The sequence below is a fragment of the Plectropomus leopardus genome, chromosome 20 (genome assembly GCF_026936395.1).
Source record: "Plectropomus leopardus strain MGB_pleo_1.0 chromosome 20, ASM2693639v1, whole genome shotgun sequence".
Classification (NCBI taxonomy): Eukaryota; Metazoa; Chordata; class Actinopteri; order Perciformes; family Serranidae; genus Plectropomus; species Plectropomus leopardus.
The window spans coordinates 6,892,577-6,909,209 of NC_142195.1; the positions used below are offsets into that span (position 1 = coordinate 6,892,577).

Genomic DNA, 16,633 nt, shown 5'->3' on the forward strand with positions numbered 1-16,633 from the left:
CACGAAACGGTGTCCAATCTTCATGGTTCTGATAAACTGTTTCAGTGTTCATTGCATATTTCTGACACCAAGTCCCTGTTTTGTAATAAAACATTACAGTACCAAAGTCTCCGAAAGACAGTTTGAGGTTGGGCTGTGCCCTCCCTTGCAACCCCTTTGGAGACACCACTGATCAACATCTTTGTGAAAGTCTTTCAACCAAAACCACACATGCAAGCTTTATGAGCTTTACAGGGGTGCAGTAAGATCATACAGGTGTTCATGAGCGTCCCCTGCAGGTACGACTGACATCAACTGTCAAAAACAGCGTGTAGAAAGAAAAAATCTATGCATATAAAAGCCAGAGCTTTTCTGGATGTTAGAAAGATTATCCTCCTACAACACACTGAAAATGTTCAACTCTGGGCTGTCTTTCTTTCAACACAGAGGGATTTTTTTCTTTGTGGTTTCTATGGCACCCCAGTGATCAAGCCGATGGAACTTGCAGTCGCCACTTTGAAGTTGTAACACTCACACTGTGATGTCTCAGAGTAGCAAATACATCACTATAATCCGAATGCTCCCTTTGATGGGCTTTGAAATAGTGTTTAACTGAACTCTGCGGCGCTAGTGCATAATGTTCATGTAGGAATCCTGAGACGCATTCAAATCACTATTAAACTGAGAGGGCAGTTTTTGCTCTCAAGAACAAATCACACATATTCAGCCTCATAAATCACTGCGAGCAGCTTGGCAAAGTTTCTCTTGGACCAACTTTGAATACTAAGTAACTTTTCTTGTCTACTCATCTCGGCGTTCATTTTCTCGCAGCGCGGGTGCTGTTCAACCAATTTCCCTCGTGATGTATAATTGAACAATTTATGTATGAAACAGTTACACAGTGTCAGACTTGCAAATCCAATTTCCAGACAATAATAACCAGTGAGATATAATTTGCAGAGAGAGATCAACCAAATCTCGTGTACTGACTGAGCTTCCAATAAAGAGACACGTACCTCCTGTATCCAATGGTATTGTGGAAATATTTCACTAACTGCTTCGAATGAATTCAGAGTTAACAGGATTTTTTGCTTAAATGTCTAAGTACCTGATTTGTTGAGAACTGAGGAACAGCTCAGTCGCCAGAGTAAAATGTTGGATGTGTACATTTCTGCAAACCATGAATACATTATATTTCCACATTTCATACTGATGATATTAACTTTTCTAAAGTGACAGTATATGAGCTGATTTTGTCATTCAGAGGTGGATGAGATAGTGGATGGTGTGTAACTTAGGCCCGGACCAAACTGCATGCGTGAGCAGCATGTATCAGTATACGTCACTGAACTGCTGCGGTTTACACCTACAGCGTTCACACAAACAGTGTTGTAGCTGGGGCGCTGCTGCATAGCTGCCTGCTACTATAACTTCTGTATTTCCACAATTAAAAGGCAACACTAAACAAATTTATGGAGCCCTGCAAGTCACTGTATCGTTAACAAGACATTTGTGCAAATATGTCACAATGAAAAGCCCTGTGTTAACAACAGACAACACAAACGTTGTCCGAGGGCTTTTATTTTGAAACAGAAAAGGTTGCCCTGTCTCTTTAACTAAATCTGTCTGCTGTTTGGTGCAGCAAACACATAAAGCATCCAGGTAGTATAGTTTTTCTAAACATAATGAGAGTCTAGTAATGACGGATGAGAGCGGTGAGAGTAAATCAAAATGATAAAGTTGCTGACTTTAGCTCATTGTTAAGCTAGAACAATGAAGTGAAATATGCTAAAATATGCTGAAGAACTAAGGATTACTGCAGTCAGGGGATAATTATCTGTGTTTGTTAATACAAGTGACACCTTTCACATATATGTAATCCTTTGATCCATTGTTAATCCAAAAATATTGATCAGAGCCGTTTTAATCACCACATAATAAGTAACTCTGACAATGATTGCAAAGTAAAATTAAGAAATCAGTGACAGAGAAGTGTTTGCTGAATTCCACACAACTACAGTAGCAAGCCTTTAAATGAATGCTAAAATATACTGCGTTGACCTTCAAGGCAAACATAGTGAAGAAATCTGTACCCTCGCAGCACCATTATTTGAGGACGCGCAGAAGGTGAGGCACTGCTCCGAGCTTCTACGCCGTAATTAAGACATTCACAAATCTGGCAACCCGGTAGGGTGGAAAGCACATTGCTGAGATGCAGGTCCGTCCTCTAACTACTGATCTGGCAACTGGCGGCTCCGTCCTGTAATTAGCTTTGACATGAATACAAGAACCACGCAGAGATGCTGCGTGTGATGAGCAAACAAAGGATGGTACCAAATGACAGAAATACTAACATCAAGATCGACTGTGAGCTCTCCACGTCCTGTGTGTCTTGTTTTGCTCGTCCATCAGTCCGTCTCCTGCTGCATTTCTATCTTTTTTTTGTTCATCGCTGATGGCCTCCAGTCTGCTCAGCCTCTCTCCATCTCCCATTGTACATCAATGTCCCCCGTGCATGTCTGCTGCATCATTCTGGCCTGACCTACATAACCTCTGGTCATCAATTTTTTATATAGCTGATGCATTATGATGCATGGTTCTCAATGGCGGAGAGGCCCCTCCAGGGGTTGTGAGCAGTGGCATGTCACTAAAATACACACACAAACACACACACACACACACACACACACACACACTCACACACACACGCAAGGCATAAATCAGAGCCATAGCAGGCGTTCGCTGACATGAGCCCCCCAGCAACAACACACACGAACAGCACTGCAGCCATTCAGGGGGCAGACAAACATGGAGAAAGACCGCACAGTCTGAGCGGGGATGATAATATCTCGCCGCAGAACAGTGGATGTAGTGAATAAAGAATTAAATGGAACGGATAATTAAGAGACGAAAGGAGAAAAACACAAATGTTAGCTTTAATAGAGGGCTGAAGCAGCAGAATGGACACAGTAGAAAACAAATTGGCTAATATAGACACATTGAAACCTTCTAAAGCCATACAGTCACTCAGCTGTGAAGATGTTTGACAGTAGTGAGCAGCGCATGCCATCAGACTGGAAGATCCAAATAAAAGAGCATCTCCAGTGTCGCACAGTGAATGCGTCTGGATCTTTTTGGGTTATGTCTGAAGGTGTAAGCATGACATGAATAACATTTGTTAGTTTAGGATGCTTGTTGTTAAATGTCTGCATTAGTCTAATCACAGTGCCTAGTCAGTAAATCAAAGACAGGGCCCGGGGGCTGGCCTGTAGGCTTCTCCACCCCGAGGCCGTGAGTTGCCTGTGTTAACTGTGTGTGTGGGTTCAGCGACACTCACAGCAGCCTACACCACCTACACTCAGCTCATAAAATGTTTTCATCATCTACTTAAATATATGCTGTGGGCTACGAAAGATGCATTTAGGAAAGAGGAGGCAAAACTGAACCTTGCCTCCGTTTGCTGTGTTTCCATCAAAAGTTTTCTGTATAGTACCTTTTGAACCAAAAGTAATGCCTACAAACGCATACCTAGACCCTCAATCCGTGTAGTGTTTTCAGACAGTACTCTTACATGTGGGCAATTTGGTTGTCACTTACTGCTCTGCCCAGTAGCACTCGCTGTATTTCCCTGTTGAGAAGCTCAACAGATTGACGTCTGCCGCCCATTTATCATCCACAGAATGGGGCTGCATGCCAACATTTTCCAGAACAAAAAATAGCAGGCTGGAGTGACAGTCTCTCTCATTAGGACAGTTAAAAATAGCAGATTTGTAGTACAGTATCTTCTGAACCAGAAGTAACAACTAAAAACATGTACCTAGACCCCATCCATTTAGTGTTTCCACCACAGACAGTGCTCTTACATGTGGGCAGGGTCGTTGTCAATTACTGCTCCGTCCAGCAGCACTCGCTGTATTTCCTTGTTCACCAGTGAAACAGAGTGACATCTGCACCTCGTTCATCATCCACAGAACAGGGCTACATGGCGAAATTTTCCAGAACAAAAAAGAGCAGGCTGGAGTGAGAGTCTCTCTGAATAGTATAGTTAAAAATAGCGGGTTTGTGCATTGACTTAGGGGTTTAGTGCTGCCTGACAGGAGCCACGCTCCACCATGCATTTTTTCACCAAGTGAGGATTAGAATATATGCAGTTCACATGCTGTGGTCACAGTTAATATACATTTTTAATGCTTGATGATCCACTCATTAATAAAAGAATATGTCTGTCTCCAAAAGCGACAGAGAAATAGATGGAGTGAGCAGAGTTGCTGTGTTGAAATTGATTGTGTATTTGATGGATTTCTTCCATCAACCAGTGCACTGAGTAGCATTACAAGTAAACATTCCACCTTAAATGTTGCCGGCAGTGCACCCAGTGAATTCATTTTTTTCTCAGTCTACAGCTGCTACTAAAGGTTGCAAAACATCCTTTGATTTTATAGTTATCATTCACTAATGAGTTAAAAACCAGCCAAAGCACAGCCCTGAGCACAGAGTGTTAATTCTCTGCTGACCAATGAACAGTGTTTACAGAGCCACCCCTTAGTACCAGATCAGTGTGCTAAGTACCGTAGGCAGAGTGGCGATCAAATATGGGGATGGTAAGGAAGTATTACATTGGTACCATCAACAGCTTTTTGAAATGCAAAAAAATGCAGACTGAACTGAACTGACCTGCTAAGTGGAAATGAAGCTTTATCGACTGACTGTCCATTGTTCTGTTTTTGCTCAGCACATATGCAGTATTTAATTATAATGGTGGCACATTTACTACACACAATTCTCAGTAGTTTCTCAAACAATAGAGGCTTGATTTCCCACATACCTCTCCTCCATCAAATGAGCTCTAGTTCTTGAACTGGTTCCATTGTAATCAAGGATGTGTCATCAACAAAAAGTGTTGCACAATGCATAACAGAAGTAAACAGTAGTAGCAAGATAGCAGATCGCTTTGCAAGCTGCTGTTCTGTCATTGCAGATATTTGTTTCACCCAATAACAAGCAGGGACCGAGTAATGTGATCACTACAGGTTCTCTTTTGTGTCTGTTTTCTCACCTCAAATTTCTATTGTTACCTTCTCCATCCTTTCTTTCCAGTGAAATGCCCCTTGGTGTCATAACAGTTTCACACCTCTGGTTAAGACAAAACCTGCTATTTTTTTGGTTCCAAACCAATTTATTTTTGGTCAAAATGTGCTGAGCTGTTTAAAGTTAGATGCGGGAACCAGTATGGAACCAGTTCCATGTTGGTGGAACAGAGGTAACGGAAGTAGACAAAATCAGGCTTATAGTTTCTAGAGGGCAACTCATACTTTCACTGCCATATTTTAGCATATCTAGGCTATGTACTGTTGCTAATTATTATTAGCTGCATGACTAAAAACTTTGTGTTCTCTTTATCTGAAACTGCGTCACACTGGTTTCGCCACTACCCCTGTCCCTTTAAGAGAAGAATGACGGTCCTGAATCTGTTAACTCTAATGGAAAAAGTAAACATGAACATATGTGACCAATTATTTCATCTTATAGTCACCAAAGTTTAAATCAGATTATCGATCAGATCAGACCCATTTTTCACAAGCCACATTTCTCTTTTTTCAGACAAACAGTTCAGGCAGACAGACAGTTTTGCAACACACTCTTGCAAGATCTAAAGTGTCACATCTTGCAGCTTTGTCAGTGGATTACTGCGTCTACATATTAGGGGTTGACCGATATAGGTTTTTCAGGGCCAGTACCTATACTGATTTTTAGTAGGAAATGGGACCAATAATCAATATTTGGCACTGATATGCATTTACAATAAAAATGAAAATATTTCTAACTAAATCCAACACATAATTTTTATGAAATGCCTTTAGCAAATCTTCAATCAAAACTTAAACTTAAAAAAATCATAAACAGCAAGTTCCCTGCAACTTTTTATGCAAAGTTCAGTACATATTTAAATAAAAAAGTGAATAAATAAATGCAGCAAGCTGAGGTTATACAGGGTAAAAGTTCCTCCCATGCCGACACTTTCTTTGCATGTATTGCAGACTGCCTTCGCTGGTGTTGGTTGTGTGTAATATGTACACTTTCTCATTAATTAATGTTATCAATCATTAAAAAAAAAGCGGATAGAGATAATTTGCAAAATGCCAAATATCGGCCCCAATAATCCAGCTGCTACTCACACATGACGCAGTCCACTTACATTCCATGCACATGCAAAAGGTGCATTTTGGCATCACACACTTACACCAAAAAAAGCCCTGACAGATCAGAGTTATTTGACAAGTTCAGATGAGAACAGGCTGAGTATGGTCTTGTACTGAGCTGATATCAGGTATTAAGCTAACAGATAAAACAAGTGACAAAACAAGGAACGAAGATTCAGTTTGAACCGCATCTAGTATTGTATCGCTTTGAATCAGCTTTCATCCATCTATACAACATAACCCACACAAATTACCGTTTCCTAGAATAGTGAAACAATGGCCTGCCTTACTCTGCCTCTGGTTGGCTTGCCCAGACGTACACCCTCAGCCCGATCTCACTCCTCTTGCCTAAACTGAAGCGTTCCAAACAACGAAGGCAACAAGAACTACCCAATCATAGGGAGAGTAGGGTGGCTCATTCCTCGGCTATCTAAGGATTTGCAAATTTGCATTCCCCACCCTTCAAAACAAGGCGGAGGGATACAGGGAAGAGACTAGTATATACCATTTCATATCTCTGTGCAGTTTGAAATGCATCATCTTTTATAATAGTGCACCTTTGGCTTAATGAGCCATGACTAATTATAGTTGCTGAGCTATGACTGGACGATCAGTGTTTGTGGGAGGGGTTAAGCAAATTGACAATTTTGGAAATGTCAAACTGTGTCAGTGTTCTGTAATAGTCCTCAGCTCTATAAATACGTACTAATATCTCGCTAAAGAAGGAAAGCCTCCAACTCTTTGATGAACGAGGTTAGGTCATGGAAGTTAGATGTTAACGATCTAATTCATCTCTGTGATACCGAACTTCCCATAAAGCTTTAATGATTTTTGGATGTGGTGATTGGAGGGGCTGTTATAATGTGTTTGACTTCATCCCCGACATCGATTGAAATCACTCTTGAATTGCTCCAGCAGTGTGTCCAGTGACGGAGGGAAAAAAACTGTGCCTCCCTGTGATCACCTGATGCTATAAACACAGCCTAATATCCCCCTCAGCTGGTACACAATCATGCAGGGCAATCATCTGAACTAATGTATCGTAGTAGATGGGCTGTCGGCATCACTACAGACCTGAAAATCACGTTTAACATCTGGCAAGTGACAGCGATCGTCAAAGGTTTTTTGGATCGCACACAAATCTGTCTGGATGGAGAGATAAATGAGTGAAAAATGATTCATCAGACCACGCTTTTTCAATCGCAGGAATGCAGTAACAGTGCTCTTCATGCCAGAATATTTATCTTTGTCTAATGGCCTTAGATGTCTTCAGTTTCTGAAAGGCGGCCTTGCCATTAATGCCAGCTACATAAAACTCAATAAGTGCAGAGGTGTCGACTCTATTCAGAAGCACAGTGATAACTGTCTGTTCTCCTCTGACACTAGACTCCTGCTTGTCATTTGTCCAGATAGATAGATAGATAGATAGATAGGTAGATCTTTTCATCCTTATTTCTTTTACTTCAGTTCTCCTACACTCCTTTTTCATTTTCTCTTCTCCTCCCTCCTCCTCTCCTCTTTTCTCTCTCGTTCTCTGTACAGCACTGTGGCATTTTTATCCTCCCAAGGTCTGAAGGCTGAATGCCGATGGAGTGATTATACAAAGCATTAACACCGACTCAAGATCAACTCACAGGGGGCAGTTAATTCACATTTTTATGGAGCTCTCCCCGTTAGCGCCGAACTGATCAAGGTCTTGGGCCCGCATGGACCTGGTCTGCGGCAGAGCAAAATGAACGGAGCTTTACTGCCTACAAAAGATGTGTGAAACATATCTTTGATCACTATCTGTAGCATCAACCCTGCAGAGAGGAGCAGAGGGGGAGAAAGTGATGAAAGGGGGAAGTAATGGCAGCGTGCCTGAGAGGAAAGACACACATTCTATTGGGACCTAAATTTAAACTGGAGCTCTTTAACTCACTTTCTCTCGTTCCCCTCTCTTTCACACACACATGCACGCACATTTGACTAACTGGAAAGAAGAAAAATAACTCAACTGGTGAAAGAACTGGGCCTCTCTCAACACATTTTGGAAGCGTAATCCATTTTTCTCTGAAACTTGGATAACTACACTGACAAAAAATACTTTGGACTAACTGAAAAACATATTTTTGTTACAGCTAAATTTTCTTATAATAGTTACGATTTGGTTGAAACCTGAAATTTTGATTTAATATGAGACAATATATATTTCTTTGGCTAAAGACAAAAATGTATATTCACACTAAGTAAAAAGTTTATTTATTATAAAGATCATATACCTTTTATCTTTTCTTTGTTACATCTTAATTTTTTCATTTTGGAAAAAAAATCTGATATTTACATGGACATCCAAGTATTTTTCTACTTTAGAATAAAGTAATTTATTATAAACAGGCTAATTTCTTTACAGGCAACTTCATTAACTTTTCTCAAGTTAAATTTTTTATTCGGTACAAACTATATTTTTAATTACACCTTAACCCATTGAAACCTGAGTAAAGAATAGTACATGAAAATTTGTCAAATATATTTGAAAAAAATCCCCAAATTCAAACAAATTTGCAATTACATAAAATAATTTTCACATTTTTTAACTGTCAATGTTCAGTGTAGTACTATTAAATGAAGAAAGAACTGTTCTTCTCAAAAGACCTTATTGTTTATTGTGTCTTTTTAAAACATGCATCTCCTTTTCTGTTATGCACTGACAAAAAAGCACCAAAAAATAAATAAAACCTACAATGCATGTGCCCAAAAAATCAGTTTTTACCTAATTCTGCATGTGCAAAAAGGAGCAAAGAGAGAAAAGTGTGAGTGTGAATGTGTGTAAAGGAGGAGGGGGGGCGGGGGGGGGGGTGTTACAATCACCACAGTCACCTCACAAATTCAATGCAACTTCACAGAGCGTTTATGCATCACATGCATTTCACTCAGAGTGACTTCCCCCTCCGATGCACTTGCAATGAAGACATTTTACATATATCTGCATGCAAACAAGACAATCCGGCAATTTGCATTTCGAGCGCAACGGGTGGGAAATAAATCTTGAGGAGAAATATCCATACGCGTGGCAACATTAAATCAACCTCCCCGCTCTGTTTTTGTTCTGTTTGAACCGCCTTTTTCATAGATTTCTTCCAAATCATATTGGTGCTCCATCATCTCCCATTTCAGCTGATTGTTTAACATTCATCACTCATTCACCACTGTCCTCATCGCAAGTCTGCTGTTATCATCTTAGGAAGTGAGGAGACACATTATCCTGTCCTCGTTTCACACTAACAAGCATGTGCATATAATCAAACCTGTCATTGTAATTGGATTCTTATTTTTTGCAAAAGGTAAAAATATGCCAGGATCTGCTATAATTAATCAAACTGTAGTGTCTTCTCTCACACTCAGTAAACATCCAAAGACAAACAAATGCTGTTCTTCTTTTCAACTTTTAATAACCGAATATCTCATCAGGCATGATCAAAGGGTCTGCTGTGCTCAGCGGTGGGATCCACTGTGGCTCAGTGCTTCAGAGACAAACTTTAATATTGGCCAAAGTGCCAGTGAGAGGTGTCTCCTGCTGTCCAGTGTGTGGGCTGAGTACCACCACGCAGGGACGGGCTCCTGCCGACAAACAAATGTTCCTCTTTATATCGGGAGCATACCACTTTTATTACTCGCAGATCTTATTCCCCTGCCCCGTAATCAAATCCTCATTGAGCGAGCTGAAACTGCTGGTATGGCACGCCAGCACACATTTGCGCGTGCATGCACACGTCTGATGGAAAACATCATGGGAGTTGCAAACGTAATCAGAGGCAGGAAGAAGCAGGTGCCGAGCACTTTAACTCACTATCCTGAAAACCATTATCCCACCGTTAGAGCTTTAAACCTCTTCTCCGCCTGACCTTGCATTGCTCCGTTCAGGTGCACAGACCAGCCAAAAATCTGTTAACAGACAAATGGGAGTCCACATTAGAGAATACAGATATGAACTTGCACTGGTTCCATTACTGAGGTGATTTATGCGTCTTAGAGCCTCTAAAAGAGAATTCATTTCGGCTGAGAGTCTTTCTGCAGGCCACTGAGCTAACAGCGTATAATGTGGTTCAGACAGCCACAGGCAGGCAGGGAGCAGAGCGGCTACAGACCCACACGACCACCCAATTAAGAGCCTATTGTTGACACTCACAATGACTGCCCTCACAGAGTGCCTGAGTATCAAAGTAGTATCCTGATAACCTGACACACACTCCCAGAATAGATCTGGGTAGACCAGAAATTAACATTAAGTGATTTTTAAAAAAAAATGAACAGAAATTTTCACCCAGAAGACTGGGGTTCGAATCCTATTTGAAACTAATATTTATTTCCAACCATTCTGTTTTTCTTAACCCAACCAAGTTGTTTTTGTGCCCAAACCTAAGGAGACTGAAACCTATGTAACGCCAATTGATGGGCTGATAACGGCCCTCTGAACCTACCAGTAGGTGTAGCAGCCCCCTGCCAAGCCATATCTTTGAGGTTTATAAACAGGGTAATTGTCATTTAATGGGATGATGACATCCCAATTGCGTGCTTTTCCTGTCTTCTGGCTAATGTGACATTTGTCATTAAATGGGCTGATAACGGCCCTTTGAATCTACCAGTAGGTTATAGCAGACCCCTGCCAAACCATATCTTTCCTTATAACCACAATCAACATTTAATGGGTTGATTACGTCCCGATGGGGTGCTTCTTTTGTCCTCTGGCTAATTAGACTTTTGTCACTGAATGGGCTGATAATAGCTTTCTGAACCTACCAGTTGATGAAGCAGGCCTATACAGACCCATATCTTTGAGACCTATAACCACAGATAACGGACATTTAATGAGTTAATTACATCCCGATTGGGTGCTTTTCGCTTCTTCTGGCTAATGAGACTTTTGCCAAAGTTGATGAGCTGTAATTGGAAATATTTGAGGTTGCTGGACTCCAATAATAGGGATAAAGATGCAGTTTTCCCCATCTTTACAGGTGCAACAAGGTTGACGGGGATCAGGGAGGTGTCAGTCAAACTCTGCAAGCCAACACAATCCTGAAGTGGTTTATTTAGGCAAAATAATTAAAATAATAATTTTGACAACTCTACCCTGGACCTAATTCTAGTACTTGTTTTTTAGGAATGGAAACATTTTAGTATACTACAGTACTTCTCTATACTTCAGATGGTAATACTTTTCACTCTGTTACATTTATTTGGCAGATATAGCTACTTCTTGCTTTGAATATGAATATTTGATAGTTAGATATGATGCAGTGTTATACACTGTATTCACTAAACCTGATAAAACCATAAAATACTCACATAATAATGCATCAATGGAAATAATCAAATTATATAAAAGGCATTACATCCAATAACATAATAATACAAAAGCCATTCTATAAACCAATACTTTTGGTACTTTAAAGGGACAGTACAATCCATCACACATAGGAGAGGGATGCAGTTAATGTTTACATCTTGCACTGTCACAAATACAAGCCTCTTGAATATGGGTATATGCATGCGGATACAGTTTGCAGGTGTAGTTTGGTAGAAAGAAAATAATTCCTATATGAAACTGCTCACAACAAGGTCTGTGGATTATTTTGAGTAACGGGGTCATGACTGATTTATGAATGGTTGGTCCAGATTGGCTAGGCTGCAAAACGTTGTTGTTCAATCATAGCAAACAAAAGTTCAGAGAGTAGAGACGTGGAATCCTTGAAAAAGATGACAAAGTCCAAAGCTCCACATCCAAGGGTATGTGGACATTGGAAGAAAGCTGACAGAGGGCCCTGGGAGATGGGCACAGACCTCGCCAAACTCCCGCCCTCTGGTTTTCTGGCAGAGGAGCAGAGCACAGCCTGGGCCAGTGGGGCTCACTGAAGGCAGCTTAGGGGCCGTGGGATGGAGCCAGGCGGCTGAGAGTCAAGCCAGGGGCCCCGGAGAATGCTGGAGAACCAGAGAGAGGGCGGGACGTCTGCAGGGTCCGTGCCCATGGCAGAGTGCCTGCTGTCAGCTGTCCTCTAGTGTCCACACGGCCATAGATATGGAGCGTCCAACATGCTCTGCTGGCCCTGGGTCTCTAGAGCTTTACATACAAAACATGTATCAAGAATTTATATAACGTGATGTTTTGCCATATATTAAACTGCAGTGATTGTAGAAAAGTTTTTTGGCTCTGGTGAAAGTCAACGCTTTTCATTGTCTCGCATAAATATGGACAGCTGATGACATGATAACTAATCACAGCACAGCATAGTACCCCTCCCCCATTCCTCTGGACCATCCATCCTAGCACCAAGTGTCATGATTTCTGGAAGGAGACATTGCAGTTTTTCAAATGCATTTTCTTTTTTGTACTTGGAGCCAAGTGCCATCTAGTTTCATTATATTGGAGAGAAGGGAGACATCTGTATGACCAATATCTCCAACACTGTGAGACTGACAAATAGCACTACAGATAAGAAAAAAAAATGTTTCGTTGGAACTTTTAACACAAGTTAAAACCAACAAAATATCAGCATCATCCGTCCTCAGTTATAAGTCAAATTTACGCTGGCATCGGACTGTCGTGATTTGAGTTAGACTGTGGAATTTGTTTTGGTGTTTTCTGGTTGTTGGTTCTTTTCACTTTCCATGTTCTGTTTCCTGTTGTTTTTTTTTTTTTGAAGTTTCACTCCTCATGTGTCATGTCTGGTAGCACACCCGTTCTGCTTTAGTCTCGTTAGCTCCGCCCTTGTGTTTCCAGCCACACCTTCATTTGTTAGCCACTCCCTGTGTTTCCCAGCTGTTCACTGTGTCCACTTATCCCAGCAGTGTGTCCTTGTCTTGATTAGTTCCCTACACCTGTGTGCTCCCCTTTGTTGTTGGTCAGTTCATCTGTTCACTCCTGCTGTTATCCTGCCCGATCATCCTCCCTGCGTTTGCTCCCGTTTTTCACTCCTGTCTTCACCCCTGTTCCTTCTAGTGATCCTGGTTTGTTTCATAGACGTCCTGGCATCAACGTTTGCTTAACCTATGTCACAACCTAAATTCCCCCAAATATCAATGTAGGATAACATTGGTGGCCTGCTGTACAAGCCCGAAAAATAACAGCATTGGACCCTGAAATATAGTAAATGGACTGCATCTGTATAGCGCTTTTCAAGTCTTTTGACCACTCAGAGCTCTTTAACACTACATGTCACAGTCACCCATTCACACACATCCACACACAGGTAGCCAAAGTTACCGTACAAGGTGCCACCTGCTGCTCAGTAACCACTCAGCGCACTCACATTCTGATGGTGCAGCATCAGGAGCAATTTGGGTTTTAATATCTTGCCCGAGGATACTTCGGCATATTGCCTGGAGGAGCTGGGGATTGAACTGCTAACGTTCTGATTAAAGGATTTACCCCTGAGCCCCCCGTATGTCTTTTACGGGATTGTAACTACTGCAAATATGATTTTTTTTTTTTTTTTTAAATCAGATGCATGCTTTTTATTTCCTTTTTCAGTGTATACCCCTAAAATACTCCAAGAAAAACTAAGCTGTGAAAGTTTTTTTTAATTAATTTTTTTTTTTTTTTTTACATAGGCCTACACGCATGAGCCATTCAAGATTTACTATACTTGAGTTTGCATTCTTTTGCAGCCAAGACCATAAATCAGCCTTTAATGATTACATTAATTTGTTGAATGGCTTATCATAAATAAAAGTCAAATCCAAGTAAATTAAATGTTGATAAGGAAACTTTTTTTTATGTTGGACTAACTACCAACAAATCCTCTTGGAAAGCCTTTCTCCCTGCTGTCCGCCTGCCAATTTAAATCTCCCTCTCTTGGCGATGCTACTTCCGTTTTCAGCACCATGTACAGCGCCGTCACTCTCATTTTTTTTTTTCATCGAGAGCTTATACGGCAGCTCGAGGCGGGGAGGTAAACTTTTGGCAATATCAGAGTGAAGCTTTATAGCCGTGCGCGTGTATACGACAGTTGTTTGCGCGTCTTCAGCCCGATGTTTAGCACAGTCCGTCGCAGCGATAAATAAGTGCGGCCACGAAGAAGAAGAAGAAGACCGGAGGAGGGGGAGAGAGACGAGCAAAGCGAAGATAGGCTCCCGATATGATATGAATATGCACAGAGACGATTCCGTGAAGCGCATCTTTCTGCTACTGGGTCGCTGAGGAGGATAAAAAATAATAATAATAACCATAAAGAAAAAGAGAGAGAGAGAGAGAGACTTGCGACGAGAGCCGGGGAGGAGAGGACTGCTGTGCGGGGGGACGCAAAGGGACTCGATCTGCATGTGAGACCGCTGGTCCACACACACCGGAGGCGAGAGATGCAGCCTGCGAGCAAGCTCCTGACTCTGATTCTCCTCATCTTCATGGGCACAGAACTCACCCAAGTAGGTCTTTAACGCCATTTTCCACCTCCTGTATGTGTAAAAAAAAAAAAAAAAAAAAAAGCTAAAAACGGTTAATTGGCTTCGCATCCATGGAGAGATTACGCGTTCACCTCGCATAAAGAGCCCCCGTGAATTAGCCCTCTACCCCCCGTTTAAACAGATTAACGGGTGGGATTACATGATGTGAATACATTGTGCTTGACGGATAGATCCAGCACAGCTCAGGATCCCCACCGCCGGGGATGACAAGAAAATAGCAGAAATGATTGCATGATGTGCCAATTCCCTCATTAGCAAATGGTCAGATTAAGCAACTGCAGGGTTTTTCTTTTCTTTTTTTTTTTTCCTGTGTTGCTTTCCTTTAAAAAGGCCATTGTTGAATGATGGGCTCTTAAATCAGAGCTCCACAATCAAATGCAGTGTCTCAAAGAAGGTGTTTTGAGCATGCTCAATAACCACAATGTGACTTGTGAGGAGGAAGAGGAGGAGGAGGAGGAGGAGGAGGGGGGCACATTTAGTCCCAACAACCCTAGCTCAGCAGTTGTAAACAAATTTACAGGTCAATAAAATGCATCTGTGCGATCCTTTAGTGGGATTAGTAATGACTTCTCGCTAGCTGAAAAGACCATTTGTAGCAATACATATAATAGTTACTGTTGCATTAAAGTGTTGCCTTTGTAAATTGTCACAGGCGAGTGAGGGAGGGGAGTTATTTATCACCAGGCCCTTGCTGCTGCCGGATTGGAGAATTTGATGATTTGAATGTTTTGGAAAGTTCCTCACTTTTGTGTGAATTGGCAATTGGAGAGTTTAAAAAAAAAGAAAAAAAAAAAGATATCAATCAGGGATGTACGATAATATCGGCACGTCATCAGCATCAGCAGATATCGGCTTTAAAGTGAAATATTGGAATTGGCCAACATGCTGATTTCTGCAGATATCACAACTGTTTTTTTTTATATCAGCAAAGTGAACTTGTACAAAAAAAACAAAGTTGAAGTCTGTGTCTTATTTTTTGCACAATGAATTAATATTACATTAAAAAGTATTGTATTTCATGTCTCCATCTGCTGGTGGGCCATGACAATAAGAGTATGCATAATATAATAATGCCACAGCAGAGAAGACTTGATCACCAGAATAAGGTGAGAGACGAAGTGTATTCATCTATCAGTATTGGTTACCGGCCAAATGGCTAGTTATATATCGGCATATTGGCAAAAAAAAAAAACAAAAAACAATATCGTGCATCCCTTTTATCAGTATATGACTCCCTGTGTATGTGTACCACTCCAAGTGACAAACTCAATACAATGTGTTGGAAGCCCTGCTGGTCCTAATAACTAATGTGGCAGAGCAATATTGATGTTGACACAAATATGCCAGCAATTGATTTCAGCAGAATTTATGAGAAATGTCAGCCTGCTGTGTGCTGGGACATTTTTTATTCAACATTTGTGTGGAATTACACACAGTTATTGCGGTTTTTTTTTTGTTTTTTTGCCTGTAACTGGACATAGAGTGCAAGGCGGGGTGTGCACTAAAAATGCTGACACACTGGAACAATGGGTGCTGTTTTGCACTGATTGATGGAAGCCATCAGTCAGAGAGGAGCGGGAAAAAAGAGAGCGTGTTTCACTTTAGGTTTGATGACAGTTTGGGGTGCGGGTCAGGGCGCCTGCGTTACAGTGACAGTGTTTCTCTGATGGCCTGAGAGTGTGTGTCATCTGCTTGAAGGTAAGTCGATAGAAGTGCACAGCCTCGCCTGTCTGCTCCAGGAGAACACTGACAGGCTGTATTTACACAGCCTCTGCTATAGAAACCTACATTTCACCGTGGGAAGGCCCTGGCCTCTCATCTCTTTTTCTCATCTTCGGTTTGAAGATATAAAAAAAAATGTTAGAGGTGTATCCAGAGAAAGAAAGATCACTCAGGAGGAAAAAATAGCAATCTGGGCAAGGCCTCGACCTTTGATGCTGCACAATGACTTTCTCTTAATGACCACATTAACCACCTTACTTCAGAAGTCTCACACACTTTGAGACGGCATGGGG

At 41.3% G+C, this 16,633-nt stretch overlaps 1 protein-coding gene across 2 annotated transcripts in view; it reads left to right on the plus strand.

Moving 5' to 3' along the window:
- olfm1b (olfactomedin 1b) overlaps nucleotides 1–16,633 on the plus strand; it is an 87,652-nt gene that overhangs the window by 43,140 nt on the left and 27,879 nt on the right. The window contains exon 1 of one of the 2 annotated variants that reach the window (XM_088070927.1): nucleotides 14,035–14,579. The exons of the other annotated variant lie outside the window; for it this stretch is intronic. Within the exon in view, the coding sequence (XP_087927053.1) occupies nucleotides 14,514–14,579 (66 nt within the window). The 5' untranslated portion in view covers nucleotides 14,035–14,513. Of the gene's footprint in view, nucleotides 1–14,034; nucleotides 14,580–16,633 lie in introns of those variants that run through there. 2 annotated transcript variants of the gene reach the window in all.